Genomic DNA, 19,648 nt, shown 5'->3' with positions numbered 1-19,648 from the left:
CGGGGGAATCTGTGCCATGTGTCCCCTCAGCTGTGGAGAATTAGGCGCAGACTCTTGATTTGTTTGCTTCTGATGCTTAAAGGTTTGATGCCCTCACAATTGGCATTTGATTGACACAAGTGCGTGCATGAGCTGCGGCGGAGTTGCCGTGGATGGGTCGGGATGGCCCTTGTGTTTTGGAGAGCGTAATAGCTAATCTTGCGCCCTGGCAGTTTTGATCCCTCTGAGTGGTAGGGGATGGAGGCATGGTGCCTTCATGTCTCCGGGATCAGCTGTGCTAAGTCTGAGCTTAAGAAGGAGATCCGGTGTGAGAGTGAAACTACAAAGGCTGCGGGCCTGAAATAGTGCAGGAAATGGGGAGAGCAAGAGCACACATGCTGCACATGTTGCTCATCTGATCCACTATAAGCTGCATACATAACATCAGAGTCAGCCATGCCAAAAGATATCAATGACTGAATGTCAGTCCTGGTGGCAGCATATCGGACTGCATTGGTTCACAGTGCCCCCTGCTGGCAGATAGTCAGTGAACACCCGACGTAGCTTGACATTTTTGTTCATAATATGCAAAGATGGAGAAGGTTTTAACCTTTCTTTATAAAAAAAAAAACCAAAATCTTAAAAACTTTATTTCTAAAACCTTCATAAAATACTTTAAGTCATATAAGTTTTATTTAGGATACCAATAGAAACAGTAATAAACGGTTTGAATCCATCCATCCATCCATCCATCCATCCAATATGGTATATTAACAATAATCTAATATTAGATCTGTTCCTTATAAATCTGACATTATATAACGACACCAACAAGAATACATTCATTAATTTCCTAAGGCAGGAAACTAATCAGCCTTTAAGGAAAACAGGAGCCATATCTGAGAAAGAGAAGATTATTTTATTGTTTTTATTTCAATGTTTCCAAAGGAGAGAGAGCAAAGAGAGGATCGTTTGAGAATCAGAAGAAGGTGGCAGGAGGGAAGCGATGAGGAAAACATGATTTTTTTTGTTGTTTTGTTTTATTTGTTGTAGTTGTTGTTCCATTTTAATTTTTTTTTCTCTCAGCAACAAATCTTCACGAAAGTACTCTCAGCAAAAGCCCTGGCTGTATTTTGTCTGTGTTCAGCACTCACTGTTTTTAGCAGAACAGATCAGGAAGAAGAACCACGACCGTACGCGTTTGACCTTTTTCCTTCTTTCAAGATGGTCATTCAGAAATAAATTGAAGGATAAAAAAAAAAAAAAAGTAAAAGTAAAACTCCTCTGCTTTTCACTTTTGCCCATTGCAGTATGCAGTTTGCAGATCTTAGGAAATACAGCTTTGTGATGTAATTTCAAATACCAGAATCCCAGACGATTCTTTAATTTTGTAGTCGTTTTAAGCTCATCCAAAGTGTTCGGGATGTGCAAAGTTTTTAATATTTGCAGACTGTGAGTTGTGAAAGATCTGTCAAAAATACAAACTGCTGAGGAACTCTGAGGAACTTTGTTTTGAGTGTCTAAAATGGAGCATTGCTTGTCACATTGTGGAAAAAAAGAAACACCAGAAGAAAAAGCAAAGACAAATTGGGATAAAAATTTCAAAAGCATTTCTTTTTTTTTCTTTTTTTCCCATTTCGATGATTATGAGGAGGAATGCTGCACATGGGAGACAAACGGCAGAAGTCCTGTTTAGCCAGCTCCTGAGCGTGGCTTCTGGTTCGCAGCGTTCAGTCTGGCGAGAAGGGGCTTTACCTGCAAACCCGACAGCACCAGCTGACTCCAGCAAAACCGTGAGGTAGATAACCGGTCACACCGACCACAAGAGTAAAACAAAGCCTCCAAAATAGATGCCCATTGGGTGTAGAACTTGTAAAGTTATAAAGGTACGGCTCCTGTTTCATGTTTTAGACCATTTAAAAAAAAAAGGAAATAGGAAAAATAAGGAATCACCGTGCTCTCAGTTGGTCACCTTTGTTCTTAGTATTGCCGTGGAACTCTCATTGTCTTTATTGCTACCAAAACGACTTAGATAGCGAAACATTTCATGGAAAGCTCCATGATTTCACACACACAATTGATCAATTGGAATAGAAGAATGACACCTGATTGAGTTGGATGAAAGAATGTTGGACGATGTTCAATGTTACGTGAGGAAGGCACCGTTTCCAATAATAAATTCATTAATTTCCTAGTGAAATGGTCGTCTGTGTTAGCTTTCAAGTGCAGCTGGGACAAGCGTGTCGTCAGCTATTCGCTCTCCTGCAGCTCTGAAAAACCTAAACGAAGTGATTCTAAAAGCTTCAGTGCAAACAAGGCCCGCTAATGTCGGTCGTACACCACGAATGAAACAAGCTGTAAAGTCATGGAGAACTCAGAAAAAAGGGAGAAGGGGGGATAACACAGTCCCATGCATTGTAAATGTCACATCATACTTGGGGTTTTTTACGGGGGCATGGGTGGGTGAAGGTGGGTGAAGGTGGGTGGGAGGGTGTCATTGAAAAGGAGAGTAAGAGAAGGATGTTGTTTATCAAAATAGATCTACATTTTTTTTTTTTTAATCTTACTTGATTTCCCCGTGATTAGCCGACTGCTTGAGTCCATTTAAGTTGTGTTCAATTCCCACTAAAAATGTCGGGGCTGTGCAAAAAAAATGTTTGTGTATCTGGTCCAATCAGGGCAGGCGGTCGCTTTTTATCCCTGCGATATCCTCAGCAACTTCCCAACTGCCCTCCGGCTCACAGAGCTGTAATGTGGCCTGGAAAATACAATTAGATTACTAATATTATTTTTATTTTTTTTTGTGCAAATTAATCCATTTAGTTTTACACAATTTACATGGAAAGTTTATAAAAGTAACCTTTAAAGGAATAGTTTTATTTTTTATCAGTATATGTCAACATTAAAAAAATTCTAAAAAAAAAAAAAAACATGCTTGAGCTTCAATCATAAACTAAAGCACACTGTATACCTGTGCATTACTTGCTGAGTTGACTGTAAGGAGACGAGTTGTTGGAAGAATCCACTTGCTGCAGCGTGCCGTTTTCCTGCAAAGCAAGAGCAGCATCTCTCATTTAGAGCCCGATAATAACCGCCCTCTGCGTGAGAAAATTGATGGTTTTGGAGGACGAACGCTTCAAAAGCAACTCGGGGCTTTTATGAATCGAGGACTTCTGGACAAGGCACGGGCTGCTGTCATTTTCTGAAGTAATTACTGCTTTTAGATGTGTTGCATTTAAACGGATGCTGCGCGGAGGGCGATATGAAACGATTTTACGGAGAACTTACAGCTGCTGTCTGCAGTGGGGGGTACTGTGGCATGTAGGCTCCCTGGACCCCGGGGTTGGCAGCGATGTACTGTGAGACAGAAGAAAAATAAAATGAAATACTCACTTTTGCTCACTGTGTATGCTATAGTGTCAAATGGATAGGAAGGAGACAATAGAACATTATATTCCTACAGCACTATGACTTCCAAATGCATTGGAACTAGAGGCATATATGAAAAAGCGTGATGGGGGTAGTTTAAGAAAATGCTGTAGCAATACTTTTATTAACACAAAACTACGTATGTAACTGGTTTACTGTAATAAAACCTACAAAGAATATAATTGTGGAGACTCTTCTCTGTTCAATTAGAGAAGATAAGCTATAACTTTATTAATCTCCCAAAGGGGAAATGATAGAAAATGCACGTGTCAGCCATTTTGGATAATGAGATCTGGTTTCCAGCATCAGAACATTTTCCACATAAATTCTAATTTCAGATTTCTGGGTTGAAATAAAGCAGAGCATAGCGACTCGTAACCTCTGGACATAACCCCACTATTTAGATTGTCTGAAAAAAAAACCTAAATGAGGAAACCTTAGCTAACAAATGATTGTGAGTGCGGTTATGTTAGAAAGTCAGACAAATAAAAGTTTCCCATGGTAAAATGCCTCAAAAGAACAGCAGTTCAACATGCTTTTAAGTATCCTGCAAAATGTAATGTTATATGCAGTGTTATATCCGAAGAGAGTGTTAAATCTAAAAAAAAAAAAAAGAACATAAATAAATAAGTATAATGGAGTTAGTCCCACACACCGCTCCTGTGTTTCCCAACGACAGCTGGCCCATCTGCTGAGTAATCATGGCTGTGGGATGCATTGACATGGAGGGATCCACAGAGGGAGACATCACAGCAGCCTGCAGCACAAGGCAGTTCAGCTTTAGCATCATGTCACATGATAAAGAGTTTTACCAAATCAGTCTTCACTCTGCAAGAACAAACACAGCAAACCCCAAGCAAAAAAAAAAAAAAAAACCCACAACAAACATGGACAAAAATATACCAAAAACCCAAAACATACAGGTGCAGTCAACTGATAGATGATGTGATAATTTTTTTTGCCATATCTGTGAATGTGTACTTATTAACCACTGGATGTGCTTTGCAGTCAGATTTGATGCTCAAAAACCACCAAAAGTGTTCATTTGGCAGCTCGTCAATTTTCAAATGGAGTGTGCTCCTTTAAACATTAATGCCTTTCGGGAACAGTTCATTTCCCAGCAGAAAGCGTGTGTGCATGTGTGTGTGTGTGTGTGAGGTGGGGGGAGGGGACACAGCAGCAGACACTTGTTCCAGTGGAAACCATCTGTTGGAAGAGTCAAAGAGTCACAAGACTGTCTCTGCTTCAGGCATTTCCTGCTGGATCCACAGAGACGGCGCAGGGGAAGGGAGGGCTGAATGTCTCCTTAGTTATTCCCGTTCTCTTTCAGTGCTCTCCCCATCACACACTCCAACACACACTCCGACAGAGAGCGGCTGTATCCCACAGCCTGTGTCAGCTTGGTCTTTCCCCACATTATGTTTAGGGAACTTTGAGTGTTGGGATGACTGTGTCAGCAGAGCGGGCTGAATAAAGAGCGAACAGCACTGAGCTCAGCCCTTTAGCCTCAACTGCACCACACACACACCCACACACACACACACCCACGCACACACACACCCATTTCCTGTACACATAAAATGGTATTGGAGGACTTTTATATATATATATACATATATATTCTGTTCACTTACCGGGTGTTGCATGATGTATGGTTGATGCGCCACCCAAGAATGACTCTGAACCTAACAGAGGGTGAGAAAGCAAGACACACAAAAGATAAGAAGCATTCATGTTACCCACAATCGGATGTCATAAACCGCAGTTTGTGTGCGTGTGTGTGTGTGTGCGTGTGTGTGCGTGTGTGTGTAAATCCAGAAATAGACATAAGCAAATATCAGAAACATATTTATCAGTGTTTGAATTTTTTTATAACTAATCCAGCTTTGTGAGGTTGTTCATTCACAATTCTTCAAAAAAAATTAAATGTCCAAACCGTTCAGCTTTTAGTGTGCATGTCTGTTTCACTGATGAGCTCAGAAAGTTTCTTGTGTACTGTGGAGCTGTGTCTGTGTGATTAGTCACTCCTATTAACTTTAGTCATCTGCTGTGGCTGAATTACTAACAACCTGAATAAAATGCTGCCTTTTTTCCCCCGTTGCTGGTAAGCGGCTCCTCATATAATCGCTCTTCTGTTGAAAAATCCCCAGTATAATTTTTGACAGCTCTCTTAAATGTGATATACAAATCAATTTCAGACTTTTAAATAGTTAGTCCTACTTTCATAGCGGTGTTACTATAAATAGTTATATTTGGGATTTTTTTTTTGTAACTGCGGCCAGTAAAACCGCTGCCTCTTTTTCTTTAAAATATGAGCATATAACACCAATACTGGCCTCACTCACTAGCTTTATGTTACTTTTGTTGTTTATTTAAATATTTTATTGGTAGTTTTTAAAATTCTAAATTATATGACATTTTTATATTAAGGTCTGAAAACTAGATTCCCTCAGATGATGTACCCATAGTAATGTGGTATCATTATCCCAGTAAACATCTCCTTGAGGTAACAATTTCTTATATATGGAATTATGTATCTACGTATTAAAAACAGTAGAGAGCTGAGAAACTTTCCTGTAATCCCTAATTACAGTAAAGTTCCAATAGTTGCTTGATTTATGTAGATTTATTTGAAGTTATTATTTTTCGATGTTGCTCTTTGTGTCTGCCTTTTTTTTTTTTTTGCTTTACCACTCTTAATTAGGGTAGTTTTTTTTGCTAACCAGCAACTTGTTGCAACATCTATTTTTCTTCAGGACTGTGAGAAAATAACAATTCCTGAATCCTAATTATGCTTAATTTTGAGCTTTTATTGCTCATTCATTGCATTTCAGAGCACTGGTTGAGTTTTAGACTGCAGGTGTGTCCACCAGAGGGCTCTTGGCCTTCTAACCTTAAAACACTCAAACCTAAAAAACACTTAACAGGTGCAACTGTGACAGGTTAAGATGGAGCTTTATTGGAAATGGACAACTGCCAATTAATGCCAAAACAACATGTCCTGGGACATAAGTGAGCTGTCTGAGTGTTTCTGCTGACAGAGCTGTGAAGGTGTGCAACTTCACTTCTTGACCCAGAGGTAAAGATCTCTGATTTTTATGTTTTGTCAAATGTTTCCCCATTTTAATTGAAGCCCTTATTTTATCCAAATATAACATTGTCAAAAGGTTAAATCTGGCACACTAGTATCAAATAAAAACTAACGCAAAGCAAAAAAGTAAAAAAAAAAAAAAAGTTATTCTTCTCTTTCAAACTAAGAGCAAATCCTTGATCTGTTTGCTAGAATTAACAGAAATAACTCTTGGCAGAAATTTTATATTTCCCAGCATTATTTCACTTCCACAAATGCACGCTTTACTAAGAGATTATTTAACGTCTAGCCGATCAGCCTGCTTTGCATTTTTAAGAACAGCAGTTGATCGCGACCCAAGGCTGCAAGCATTTCAGATATGGTTTAACACCTTTTCTTGTGTTTCTAGCTCCTGAGCAAGTGGGAAATGACGAAACTCTGAGACTCATGCAGTGAATGCCACGCCTTAAAATGCACACTTAAGTCAGCAGAGAAATGGTGATAATCTAGACTTTGCTTGTTTGTTTTCTGCGTCTGTTTTATGTTTATGTTGATGTATTAAAATGAATCTTTGAATACCTGATAAGCAGAGACAGGAGACATGTATGGAGACATTGCAGGCTGCACAGTCATTATTCTATTGGTCACCGGATACGGAGAGGGATAATATCTAGAAAAAAATAAAAATAAAACACAACAATATTGTTATAATTGTTCAATGGACTCAGAAATAACTAATGTGAAGCTTACAGCTATTAAAATGTTCAAAAATTTTATAATAATTTCTGAAAAACTAAAAGTAAGTGAATCTATTACTAACCACAATTTTAAAAGTACAGGTAGAATTGAATGTTTTCAGTCAATGTGACGACATTGTTATGGCCTTTATTAAAAAATAAATAAACATGTAACAAGCTTTTCTACACAAAGTAAATTGTTGCATATTAACAGCAACTTTTAGAGGTAAAGATCAGAATATGAAGTTATTAAGTAATTGAGCAGGGTTAATATCTTTCACTACCAGGCCAGAGCGCTAACTTCATTTAATAGAGGACCAGTTTTCACTGGGGGAAAACCCGCCAGCATTCCACTGTTAAAGTTATTGGTCCAAACAAATAAAAATACCAAGACTGACTTCAGGGCATTTTCTCACAGAAGGTTTTAAAGGACTGGACAAACTTCTGTAAAGAGAGGGTAACTTACCCATTCTGTATGGCTGCTGTGGAGGGGTCATAGGTCAGTGTCATGGCGCCCTATGGCAACGAAAAAAAAGTTCTGACTAATTCTGACTCAAATGATGCTCATCGTTTATTTTTATGATGTTTTACAATGTTGTCTGTAAATGACTTAAATAGTTCATTTTTTAGATAAATTGTACAGCAGTCAAAAGGGGTTCTTTTCAAACCTTTTTAAAAAAATTATTCATGACCAATGTCCTCTTATGAAATGTGCAATGTGCAACTAGAATAGTTTCCTAATTTGACATACTGCTTCTTGTCAATAAGTTTTTTTACCAACCATAGTTTGACCCACGTGAACTCATGACGCTCCAGCTGATTACTGGAATGGCAGGACTAATTGTTTCAAATGTTTTTTTTTAAAAGTCAGAAAATAATCTACATATTTTTCTGAGTTTATCATAAAAATCCTCAATGTTATCATAATTAAAGCAGCTAATTGACCTAACATGCTTTTGGACTGTAGGAGAACCTGGAGAGAACTCACATTCAAGAAAACCTAAGACCTTTTTTGTCCAAGTCAAGTGCACAACCATGCAGCTCAAATGTTTATACAGCATATAACCTTTTCTAGTGAAAAGTTGTTTGATTTTGAGGTTCATGTTCCTAAAAGTTTAGGAGGTACCTTCATGTTAGTGATCCTGAGATGCTAACTTACAAAATCACTTATTTCTTTTCTGTCCGCTGCTGGTGGCAACAAGCAGCTAATCGGATTAGTTTGAATTGGCTTTTCAGTCCAATCTTCAGTTTCCCCCCACCCCCCAACACTTATGAAAAAAAAAAAAAATTCTGATTCACCGAATCACTATGTTGTTTTGTACATACTTTGTTAATTTAAATAACTGAATCTATTTTAAATGCTTTAGAAAATTACATATCCATTACTTATTTAACAGTAGGCTGATTTCTGAATATGAATGGTTTTAAAAGTGAGCTTTTAAATAGATTAACATCTCATGCTAAAAAAGCAGTGATCAAAATCACATACAGTAAATGATAAAAGAGCATTTTATACATACTAGTCTGAGGTCGCCTGTCTGTCCGTTGGGAACATATCCGCTGTGAGCATGTTTCTTTCTTTGACTGTCAGCAAACTTACACAGCAAAGGTTGAGACGGTCCTGGAAGACAACATGTCAAAAGACAGGCAACATGAAATTATTACCTTTATTAATCCACTTTAAATAAAATAGACATAAAAACAAAGGTCATTTACCCAGAGCTCCGGAGGCTAATTTGATGAACTTGCCATTAAAGTGGGAGATGACTGCATTGCACTGCTCCGTCGTGTCCATCCTGTAAGACAGACACAAATGCTGACACACCCACTGGAACAATGTTTTTTTAATATAAAGTGTTCATGTTCTGCATAGCTACAACATACACTAAAACAACGTTCTTATCCTTTGCTTTTTTTTTCAAACGATGTTAAAAGCAGGATTTTGGTGCACTACGGTTTTTCTCACAGATCGCTGTGTTTGCCGGTCTTCTTTTATTATTTTTTTTTTTTTGTGTGCACAAACAGCAGCTACAAATAGTCGAAGCTGAACACCAGATCACATAAAGTGGCGAAGCGCTGAAGGCTTATGCTGCAAATACTTCAAAGGTGATTCATCAGGCAAGAAGCGGATATGCTTCCTTTCAGCGTATCCTGCGACAGACCTGGCAAAGCCCACGCCTCTGCTGTTACCGCTGTAGTCCCGGAGGATTCGAGTGGAGACAACCTGACCGAAGGGCTGCAGCATCTTCTCCAGCTCTCTCTCATCCACCGACAGAGGCAGGTTGGAAATGTAAAGGTTTGTGGGGTCCTGCTCCTGCTGCTGCTCAGAGACAGGAAGAGAAAGTGTGAGAACGTTACATCCCAGAAAGAAAAAAAAAAGGAAAGAAAGCTAAAACACAGATAATTCACTTTATCTTCACTGACAAGCGGATGAGTCAGAACACTGACTTTGCTCGGGTTTCGGTCAAGGGAACGGTTGGGTTAAGCAAACATTTTTAAGCTCTTCTGCACACAAACATGTAACCGCACACAGCGCATCCCACTTCATCTGCTCTGAGCAGCCGCTCTGCGCCTCTACGGTCTCTCCTGGAAACAGCATGAGAGCGCCGTCGCCATAGCTACTGCAACACACAACCGGTGTTCTGCCATGTTTGATAAAAACTGAGCAGCCACATGCAGATCTCCCGAGAGCAGCGATTCATCAGCGAACAGCAACACACACACACATGCAGAAAAACGATTGGACTAAAAGAGATTTCATGCTGCTGCTGGTATTTGAAAGAAACAAGTTAAGAAGATGCATAAATATCCCCTTTCATTATGGTGCTTAAGTGCTAAATATCTCTCTGCCTTCATAGACTTTTGGTAAAACTGTGGAATTAATGTTTAGACAACAGGAATGTAAAAATTTATACGTAAGCAGCTAGGTTGATAAGTTGTTGTGCCACTATGTCACTGGGGTCAGAGGAGGAACAACACGCCGGCTAAAACACGTTCAGCTTCAACATGCAACCGACAAGGACGCAAACAGTCAAATAAGCACAACTTCAAAGGAAAGGTTCGAAAGCATGAAAAGCATGCACACGCGCACACACACACACATGTGCACACAGACGTAGACATGCAGGCGTGTCCATATCAGACTTACCTTGGCCATCTGGGCCTGAATGCCGCTGGTTTTCAGAGCATGTACTGCCTTTAGAGCAGCAGCCGGGCTGTCAAAGTCCACAAAGCCGTAACCTGATGTTTGCAGGACAAGATTTCCATCAGCAGACATTAAACCAAGAGAACAGTCAATGATTCCAACAACTGCTGCTGTCAGCATTGTGGATAAATCGCTTACACCAAATAATTTTGCATGATACAAATAAAAATCACCGTATAAAATATTCAGGCTATTTGCCGTGTGGTAATTAGGTTTTGTAAACCCCACGAGGGTCGTAGTATCGGCCAGCGAGCCAGTCAAGTCCAAGACGTTGTGAAGTGGATATTCTTTTTTGCAGAACATCCAGGAACATTTTTTTTTGCTACACAAGTCAATGCCCTTCAAGGAAACATCATTTCCACTAAAGGGTAAACTAGCAAAGGCCTCTTTTACTTCTGATTAGGACTTCCTCTTGCTCTCTAGGATCTCCATGGACATTTGCAGGCTACTTAAATATAGCAAATGTAGACAGTCACATTTCAGTGTGAAGACAATGATGACACGTCGGTTTCTTTCTGACTTTATTTTTGCAAAGTCGCTGCCAGTTACCACATTTGCACAAGGATACCTGAAAATATATCATTTCACTACGGTACCCTATGGCTCACCCACTGCAACTATGACAGCTTCAGCTCTTCTGGGACGCTTTCCACCAAAGCTGGGAGTGTGTTTATGAGAATTGTTGACCATTCTTCCTGAAGTATGCAAGTTAGGCACTGGTGTTGGGGAATCAGCGTACAGCATATGTTGTAGTTTGTTCTGTCCTGACTCAAATGGTGGATTCTTTAAGGAATCTGTGCAGACCAGTCAAATTCTTATGGACTTTGCTTTTTGTCCTGGAGGGCATGAAACTGTCCAAAATGTCTTTATATTTTGAAGCACCAAGAATTCATTTCACTGGAACTAAGGGACAGCCCCGCATCATAGTCTGCACCAAACTTTGCACCTGACAGGATGATGTCAGGGAATTACCAACTTCCTGGCCGGTCCTTAACCCTTACCCATCCAACGGGTTTCCAAACAAGGAGGAATGATTCATCCCTCCAGAGAAAAATGACTCTTCTAGAGCCCTGAGGAGAATGTTTTACACCTCTGCAACCACAAGGTTGTGCAATAGACGTCATGGTGTTAGGTTTGGATGCAGCTTTTTGGCCATGGAAACCTGGTCCATAAGCACTCCATGAGACTTTCCTGAGCCACATGAAGTCTGCAGGCCTGTAGCTTTGGACTCTGCACCAAGTTCTCTGAACACTATGGGCCTCAGCTTTTGCTGACTCCACGCTGTGATTTTCATTATCAATCACTTCCGTTATATTTTAATTAAAAACATCAAAACATTTCTCCAGCAGCAATGAGAGGATGCAACGTCCCTGTCCCTTTCGTGACTCAGTATGGTGAATCAAAGGCGGCGAGAACAGATCACACATCGTGGATAAGGTTGTTGCTACAGGTTGCTGTAGGGATTGTAAGGTGTGGTTTTCTTTTCTTTTTATTTTTGTAAGTGGCCAATCTCTAGATAGGCAGAGTAAATGATACAAACCAGGTACTACACTAATTGGTATTGTGTAAAGATACAAATAAAACATGTGTGCTTGTTAACTTCAGTACACTTACTTTTGAGTTGTATGTAGTGGGTAACTGGAGACCTGAATTCCTAAAGGTAAATTATATGAATCATTGCTACCTTAATATATGCACAATGGCATGAAACTAGATAACATGTATATTTTTTTGCACATAGACTTCTGTAACTTTACTTTAAACTGGAAAACACGCAATTTTTTTTCCCATTTTCAAGTATGATCTCAATGTTTCCCTGTAACACAGCGAGCCACTGTTTTCTGCTGATTTCACGAGGAGAGAGAATGTGTCTGTAGATCCTCTAAACCTGTCTGTCTGGGATAATCCATCTTAATCTGCTTTTGTTTTTGTCAAACTTTTGTTACCATGGAAGCGCAGCAAAGATTTTGTATAATTCAATCTGCCTCAATGCGAAGTCACAGAAGTTTGACGAGAACGAGAACAGAAGCATTCATGGTCAACCCTCACAAAGACCGGTTATCAGGCTAAACAACTAATCCATTTATGAACACTTAGGATATTGATACAAACCAGATGCTACCTCGAATGGTTCGAAACATACATATATTCTCCTAGCTGCTCTCAACAGAGACTGAACATACTAAGCAGCTGAGGTAGCTGACCTTTGCATTTGTTGGTCGTCTTGTCGAGGATCGCCTTGGCCGACTGAATCTTTCCATACCTGTGTACACAACAAAATGCACATTACTGTCAAAGAACACTCATCTAAAAAGGTTTGACTGGAGATAGCATCTTTAGCAATTTCCCTTCGTTCCCAAAGGGAGGAATACGTTTTTGAAGAGTGTTTGCTCTGCAAGGTAGACTCGGTCATTTTTACTTAAGCCTACATACCTTTAATCTTAGTCAGATCTCCTGTTTCTATAACACACTGTTTACAAATGCATCTTTGTTTTGTTTTTCTTTCCACATTTAATACACTCACAATTAAAGCTTTTTGGGTTCTGTAGCCCTACACACAAAACCAAATAACTTAAAGAAACACCAAAGCAGCATATAAAGTCTGCAAAAAACATTTCTCACCAACATTCTTTGATATGACTAGTTTTTTAATAACTGCATGATGCTGATCTGTGAAATCGGCGTAAAGAATCAAAAATGTTGTGGAAAAATGTTGCCATTTCCAGCAATCCCTCTGAAATAAAAAGAAGTAATCATTAGGTTGTTTCTGAAACTTGCACACTCATTTCCTTCAACGTTCGCAGAAGCATAGTTCTAAAAATATTGTTCTTGTTCTGAAAGTAGCAGGAGACACTGGCAATTTATTAGCAGTATTGTGTTTTAAAAATACATTTATTTTTGCCATTTTAAATATCTGAAATATTTGTTGCCACATTTTCAAAGAGCCCAATGACCCCCTGAAGGTCCGATCCTAGAAGCGGCCCTGCTATGGTCAACGACTTACCAGGCAACATAAAGCCGTTCTTGTTAATGGAGAGCAGCCACACTCTCCATCAAACATATTTTCCAACAACCTTAGTATAATTTTATCACCTCAGGCTTTATTTTACATCTGGCTGAAATGAGAGCTGCTGTGTGGATTTGGAGGCCATGCAGACTGAATGTCTCGCTCATTTCAACATGCGTACTGTGTTGCTATGAAAAGCGGTTTCGTTTCTGCTTTTGTGCTGGCAAACACCATTGGGAACAAGAACAAAACACAAGCAAACAGGACACAAACAGCTGCCGCCGCTGCTGGTTATATGGCTGAGTGCCCCTTCTTCCAATATGCGCTTGATTTAAAAGGAAAAACAAAGACAAAAATCCACTAATTATGGCCTCCACCACATTAACCACTTGGACTCAAGTCTGTAGTATCAAGCTGTATGAAACATGTCCACTGGACGGCTGTCTTTTCTCTATAAAACAATATTTTTACACATAACATTGGTGAGTTCCTGCTTTTACATATGTATTTGTATTTATAGACAATTGAATCTTTTAGCACTTATGCATCGCTGTGCATTATGGCCTAAACCAGAATCAATTTAAAAAAACAATTAAAAAAATGAAACCGGATTTTCAGTAAAACAAAACAAGGTCTGCAATTCTTTTCTATTTAATTTAAATTTATCTACAGCTTAACTATGTAAAACCGCTATTTAATTCAGTGCATGTTTCAACTGGTATAGTCCTTATAAATATGTAAATAGGCTTATTTTCAACTTGCTACCAGAAGCCTTGCTGATCTGCTGAATTTTGCAGGCTTTTTGGTTTAAAATTTGAACATTTCAAAATGTCCTCCAATGTGACACATTTTTCCTTCAGCCTGCACCTGTCAGTTCAGCGTAGCACCAAGACTGAAAAAAGAGCTAAAAAAAAAATGCAGCAAAATGTAATTTTATTCTAAGAACTGTTTTCTACCTTGTTCTCTAATCCAGAGTTTCCCCCAAACATTTTAACTCATGCAACAACAAAATGACAACAGAAACGATAGCTGCAAACCCAATTATTGTTCTTTAAAGTACAAAAACACAATTAATAAATCAATACAAAAACACCCCCAAACAGCCACTATCCTGCTTTTTAATAATTCATTATGGCTGCTTTTAACAACAACAACACGTTTTAATAGAAGCTTTTAGCAATGACATTAAGACTGAATGTCATTTATGGAGATACCCTTAATATCTCAAAATAGTGTTTCAAGACTTTGTAACCACATCTCTAAAACGGGAGCATGACAGTGGTGTGGCATCATTCGCAGAAGTGTGAACCTTGGTTTGGTGCAACATTCTGATTATTTCTGAATATTAAAGTCGCCATATTTAGTTTACATCATTGAGTGAATTTGGGGATCATTAAAATCTGACTGTGTCGTATCTATAAAGAAAACTATTAGAACTATGAATAATTGGATAGGCATATATTTTGGCTACAATTGTATGACAGGTGGCAGACATTAATACAGTTACACACTTGCTTAAAAATTCAAAATAATAACTGTTTCAATGTTTACAATCCAATAAATTAACCGACTGAAATTTAAAACCGTCCTATTAGGAAAAGTATTAGTCTCAAGATCAATTTGTCTTTTATTTACATCATTTTTTGGTTTGATTTTATGTTTTAGGTAAATAGCAAAACAAAAATCCAGCGATTTTTACTCCAAAGCAGACCTGGGCGCTTTGGAGTAATAAATCCATAACTAGAATAATTTAAAAAAATCAATGAATAGGTAACAAAGTAGATTAATTGACTGCAGTTAAAAACTATGTCTCTTTCTTTCGGCAACAAAAACTTGCAAGATCCCTTTTGTTCCATGGTGAATTAAAAATTCGCTTTCTGAAAAAATCAAAGTGCTTTGTTAAAACACAGCATATTTAATGTACCTGATAAGTGGGTGTTATTTTGGGGTTTTAAAAACGACGATGGCACTTTGAACTTGATGATGAAAAACTTTGCCTGCTACTAATCTAGCTTCTCTTTTTGTTAAGAAGTACATATAAATCTATGCTTGCACTGACGTTAAGACTGTGAACATTTTCCAATCACTAACATCAGAGATACAGAGATTCCAAATTATGGATGTGATGCGTTGCATTGGCTGCAAAAGCCACCGTATATCTTGTTCGCATTAGTTTATCTTAGACTATTCTGCTTATCAGGCAGTATTGGAGCTTTGCATCACTAACATATTTGTTTTGGGATCTTCGGCCCACTTCCAATGAAGTATCTCCAGAAGCAAAAAGCTTAAAGAGATCATTCAGCTTCTTTTCATCTTAGCACGGAGAGATTATATAAGCCGTAGTTCCTGAAGGCAGGAGGGACATACATCCTTGTTAAAGAAACACTCCAAACAGTCTGCAGAAAAATCTGAACTAAACCTTTAAATGTCTCTTCAGCACATTTTGGACTCTCTTTACCTTGAGATGCAATGAAACCAATGTGAAATCAGACTCGAGTAAATGAAGCACACCACCACCTCTTCTTATCTCAAAAAGATGTGCTCTTTGTGCTGTTGATACCAAGCCCAGACCATCTGGACGTGTCTGCGTGCATGTACTCACTGGTGACAGAGTTTGACCAGATCCAGGTCTGTGGTGGCGGGAGGCAGGCCTCGGATGTACAGGTTGGTTTTGCTGAGCTGCTCCAGGCCTGTGCTGCTGCTGTTGCTGCTGCTGCTGGGACTGGACGGAGTCATGGGGTACGACTGCACACAGGAAACCCGCTGTTAGGACGTGTACGGGGCTCCAGATAATCTAATTTAACCAGACCGACGGCGATCACAAGAACGTCTTGGCTGTGCAGGACGGGAAGCGTTGCTTTCCTACTGAGTTAAAAGCTAGAGTTGTTGGTCAAGTATTGCTTATTAATGACCAACAATGAACCTCGGCATACCGTGTGCAGTGGTGGACAGACGGTAAACTAATGGCATTTTTTTCCCCCCTCCCTACTACTCTGCTATACAATTCTAAAAAAAATTAGTACAAAAACAAACATGTTACATTTCCCTCTGCTATAGTCTTACAGCAGCAGCAGACCTAAGTAATTGACTTAAGCTCCCAGTGGTGAAGAAAATATGATATCCCACCAACCAAAAGTGAAAGATTTACTATTGTGCAAGAGGCGCCTTTATGAATCACATTGCGATTAAATCGGCATTTTAACTAGTACATCCTGCTGTGGCATTCCTCAGAAACATGCCGCTTTCTTCGTGCTTGTAAGCCACTCAGCACACCCCGCACTGCCCCTGAGAAGCATTTCCTTCCCTTTACTCATTCATTAAAATCGCTCCCAGCCACCCCAAGCGCTCTCCAGAATCAGATCAAAGGCAGAATCACACCATCTGTCCATAACCAAAGGACAATCTCCTTCAAGAGCCAAAGATTATAAAACTGCACACAAGACTGTAAAAAAAAAAAAATTTGAACAACAGAGCTATTCTTACAAAGGCTTGTGTTATTTTCTTTTTTTAATGCCACAGATGAGAAATGAATCTGAGGGGCAGTGACATCTGTGAGGTCTGCTCTGTTCTCGAACAATTAGTTGGTATGCAGCTACAAACTTTTCTGTATGGGTTGGCATGAGGGGGGAGGTCCATGTCCCCTTCAAAGATGCATAGGATGACATTCACAAGGGCATCTTGCAGCTAATTACTACCAAAAGCTCATTTCCTGTAGGGATTCGTTCTTAGGCTCAGCAAACCACAACTCATTTTATCTGTATTGGGGTTGAAGTTTCAACCATCTACACTTATTTTCTTTCTTCCTTTCTTGCTTAATCATCATCATAATCATTAGTAGTAGTATCTTTTTTTTTTTTTTTTTTTAATCCCCCATCTAAAACTATAAAGTGTGACGATCTCAGAGGTCAAAACGAAGAAAGCAAGCAGGACACGTCCGACCCATACAGCACACTGATATGTGCTGTGCTTTGCATCAGGACATAAAGTCCTCTATGGATTCGCCCAGCATTCATTAACCTATAAAAACAAATGGACTACAGTTACCGCCGTGCATATTGACCAGAGTTGGGAACCAGTGAGTGGGCCAAACAAGGTTACTCGGACATAAGCGTCAAAGTGTCGCTGGAGCCAGCTGCTGTTTTATCTCCCCGTGTACATCAGAGCATCTGCTTGGCAACTGCTGAGAGCGGTGGATCTGTTTACTGATGAATATAATTAATCCCGTCATATAAAGAATGAGGTGGGAATGCCATTCCAATGTCATGTGCGCCTGGTGGCATTTCAGTGCATTTAAACGCCCAGTCAAATGTGACCTAACTAACACTAAAAAGTGCGAGCGGGGAATAAAATATGTGTGGCCCAATATGTGAATGTGTGTGTGTGAGAGAGAAAGAGAGAGAATGTGTGTTTGTATTTTTGGCCTACCTGCTTTCGATTGGTCGTCTTCAGTGGGTTGCCTGTGTTTGCAAAAATCATCCCGGAGCTTATAGATGTATGTTGGATCCCTCCCTTCAAAAAAAAAAAAAAAAAAAGAAAGAATTAAAAAAGAAATTAAATAAAAAACAAAATAAAACAGAGCGCTAAGGCAGGAGAAACCGAGCGACGATGAAAGGAGGGAAGGGGGGGGGGGAGAGAGGCTTGTAAAACAGCCTTTATAATATCCGCATACTGAACCGGCTGGTTAACAGCGAATAAAGCCCCGGTCCTTGATAGGTGTACTGACACATCTATAATACAGTCAGATTCACACCAGGCGATGGACCAACCCTCCGGTCCGGTTCATTGATCTACGACGTCCTGCTGCAGACCGCTCGGCTGTCCCCACCTACTACAGACCGAACCATCTCCGCCTCTACGGGGTGTTGCACAGCTCACAAACTGCGTGTTCCCCGCCTCAAAACTCCCCAACAACGTTTCGATTCGGTTGGAAATATCTACGTTTAGACCTCTGTTATATTGTCGGCGTATATTAAAAATTGCATTAAAGGCGCTTTTTAGGGGGGAAGTTTTATTTGCACGCGCGTTGCTCGCCTCTCGCGTTGTTATCGCCCGTCCGCACATACCAAGCATTCCTCACCCCCACCTCCTCCAACCACACGCACACACACACACGCGCACACACACACACACACACACACACACACACACACACACACACACACACATATCCTCTTCCTCTTTATGCCCTTCCCCCCATCTAGCATGCATGACAGAGAATCAGGATGCAATGAAATATAATCAGCGACTGGCCGGTCAGGAGGTCACAGTCTCCCTGTAAAAACCCCAACTGTGTGTTGAGGAGGGAGTGGGGGACAGGATTAATACACTGCAAATATTTGGAAACAAAGAAGGATCCCCCCTCCACCACCCCTTCCTCCTCCTCATCGTTATCATCTCTCATTTAGTCCTTTATGTAGATTTCCTGAAATGCAGCCAGCATCTATAAGCCCCATCTATGCAGATCATATAGCTACAATATTAGGAGATGAGGCTGAGGTAAAAACACTTGCAGACCAATAGGATCATTCATACACTGTTGGAGTTCACACATGAGCTGTGTTCACAAAACATAAAGAGAATATTTCCTCAATGCTGTTGAGAAAAAAAAGAAAAGAAAAAAAGAAGCAGAACTACAGCAGCTTCGGTTTATACTTCTTCAAACACCTCAAAGCTCAATGGGTCGCCTTCCGTTCAGCTTTTAGCTCTACGTTTCTGAAGGCTTGCAGTGATTGTGAACTACAGGCAGCATACTGAACCAAACAACAGCTGAAGCACGTTAGATATTTTAGTCTTTTTGAAACGAAACGTTGCCTTAGCCTGAATTCTTCTTGGGGGCCGATGAAAATAAAAGGCTATCGCACTTTATTAGGTACACCTGGCTAGCTCCAGATTAGATCTCCCTGTGCTTTCCGAACTGCTGTGTTTCACCGTTGCACAAATTCAACCATGTGTCAGAATCTCTCGATGGAGATTTTTGTCCACGCTTTTGGACATGATGGCATGCCTCACCACAGAGTTGCTGCTGTTTTGTTGGCTGCCCACGACACAAATCTCTCCTCTTTCAACCAATCCTTTAACTGATCTGCCGAGGACATTGGAGCACAGAGTACTTGTCATCTTAAACCACTTTGAGATGATTTGAGCTTTGTGACTTTAATTTAATGCCATTCAGAAGTACTTTATTAATCGCATAAAGTACTTCTGATGCCCTTGTATCTCAT

At 39.8% G+C, this 19,648-nt stretch overlaps 1 protein-coding gene across 2 annotated transcripts; it reads right to left on the bottom strand.

Moving 5' to 3' along the window:
• Positions 1–879: 879 nt before the first annotated feature.
• Positions 880–18,483, bottom strand: rbms1a (RNA binding motif, single stranded interacting protein 1a). Of its 2 annotated transcripts, none has more exons than XM_008404460.3 (15): positions 18,097–18,483; positions 17,853–17,936; positions 16,030–16,172; positions 12,625–12,683; positions 10,364–10,455; positions 9,378–9,535; positions 8,932–9,011; positions 8,736–8,836; positions 7,682–7,731; positions 7,058–7,148; positions 5,043–5,093; positions 4,064–4,165; positions 3,268–3,336; positions 2,951–3,026; positions 880–2,737 (listed from the first exon to the last, which is right to left on the bottom strand). In XM_008404460.3, exons 2-14 carry the CDS (start codon positions 17,901–17,903, stop codon positions 2,958–2,960), a joined length of 1,116 nt encoding a protein of 371 aa, XP_008402682.1. In that variant the 5' UTR covers positions 17,904–17,936; positions 18,097–18,483; the 3' UTR covers positions 880–2,737; positions 2,951–2,957. The 2 variants fall into 2 exon arrangements, with proteins under 2 accessions (XP_008402682.1, XP_017159647.1); XM_017304158.2 differs by having other exon boundaries at positions 18,194–18,483.
• Between the last annotated feature and the right edge of the window lie 1,165 nt (positions 18,484–19,648).

Source organism: Poecilia reticulata, chromosome 3 (genome assembly GCF_904066995.2).
Source record: "Poecilia reticulata chromosome 3, P_reticulata-male-v2, whole genome shotgun sequence".
NCBI lineage: Eukaryota > Metazoa > Chordata > Actinopteri > Cyprinodontiformes > Poeciliidae > Poecilia > Poecilia reticulata.
The sequence above is the reverse complement of the archived record's forward strand: the minus strand, read 5'-3'. Positions and strand labels throughout refer to the sequence as shown.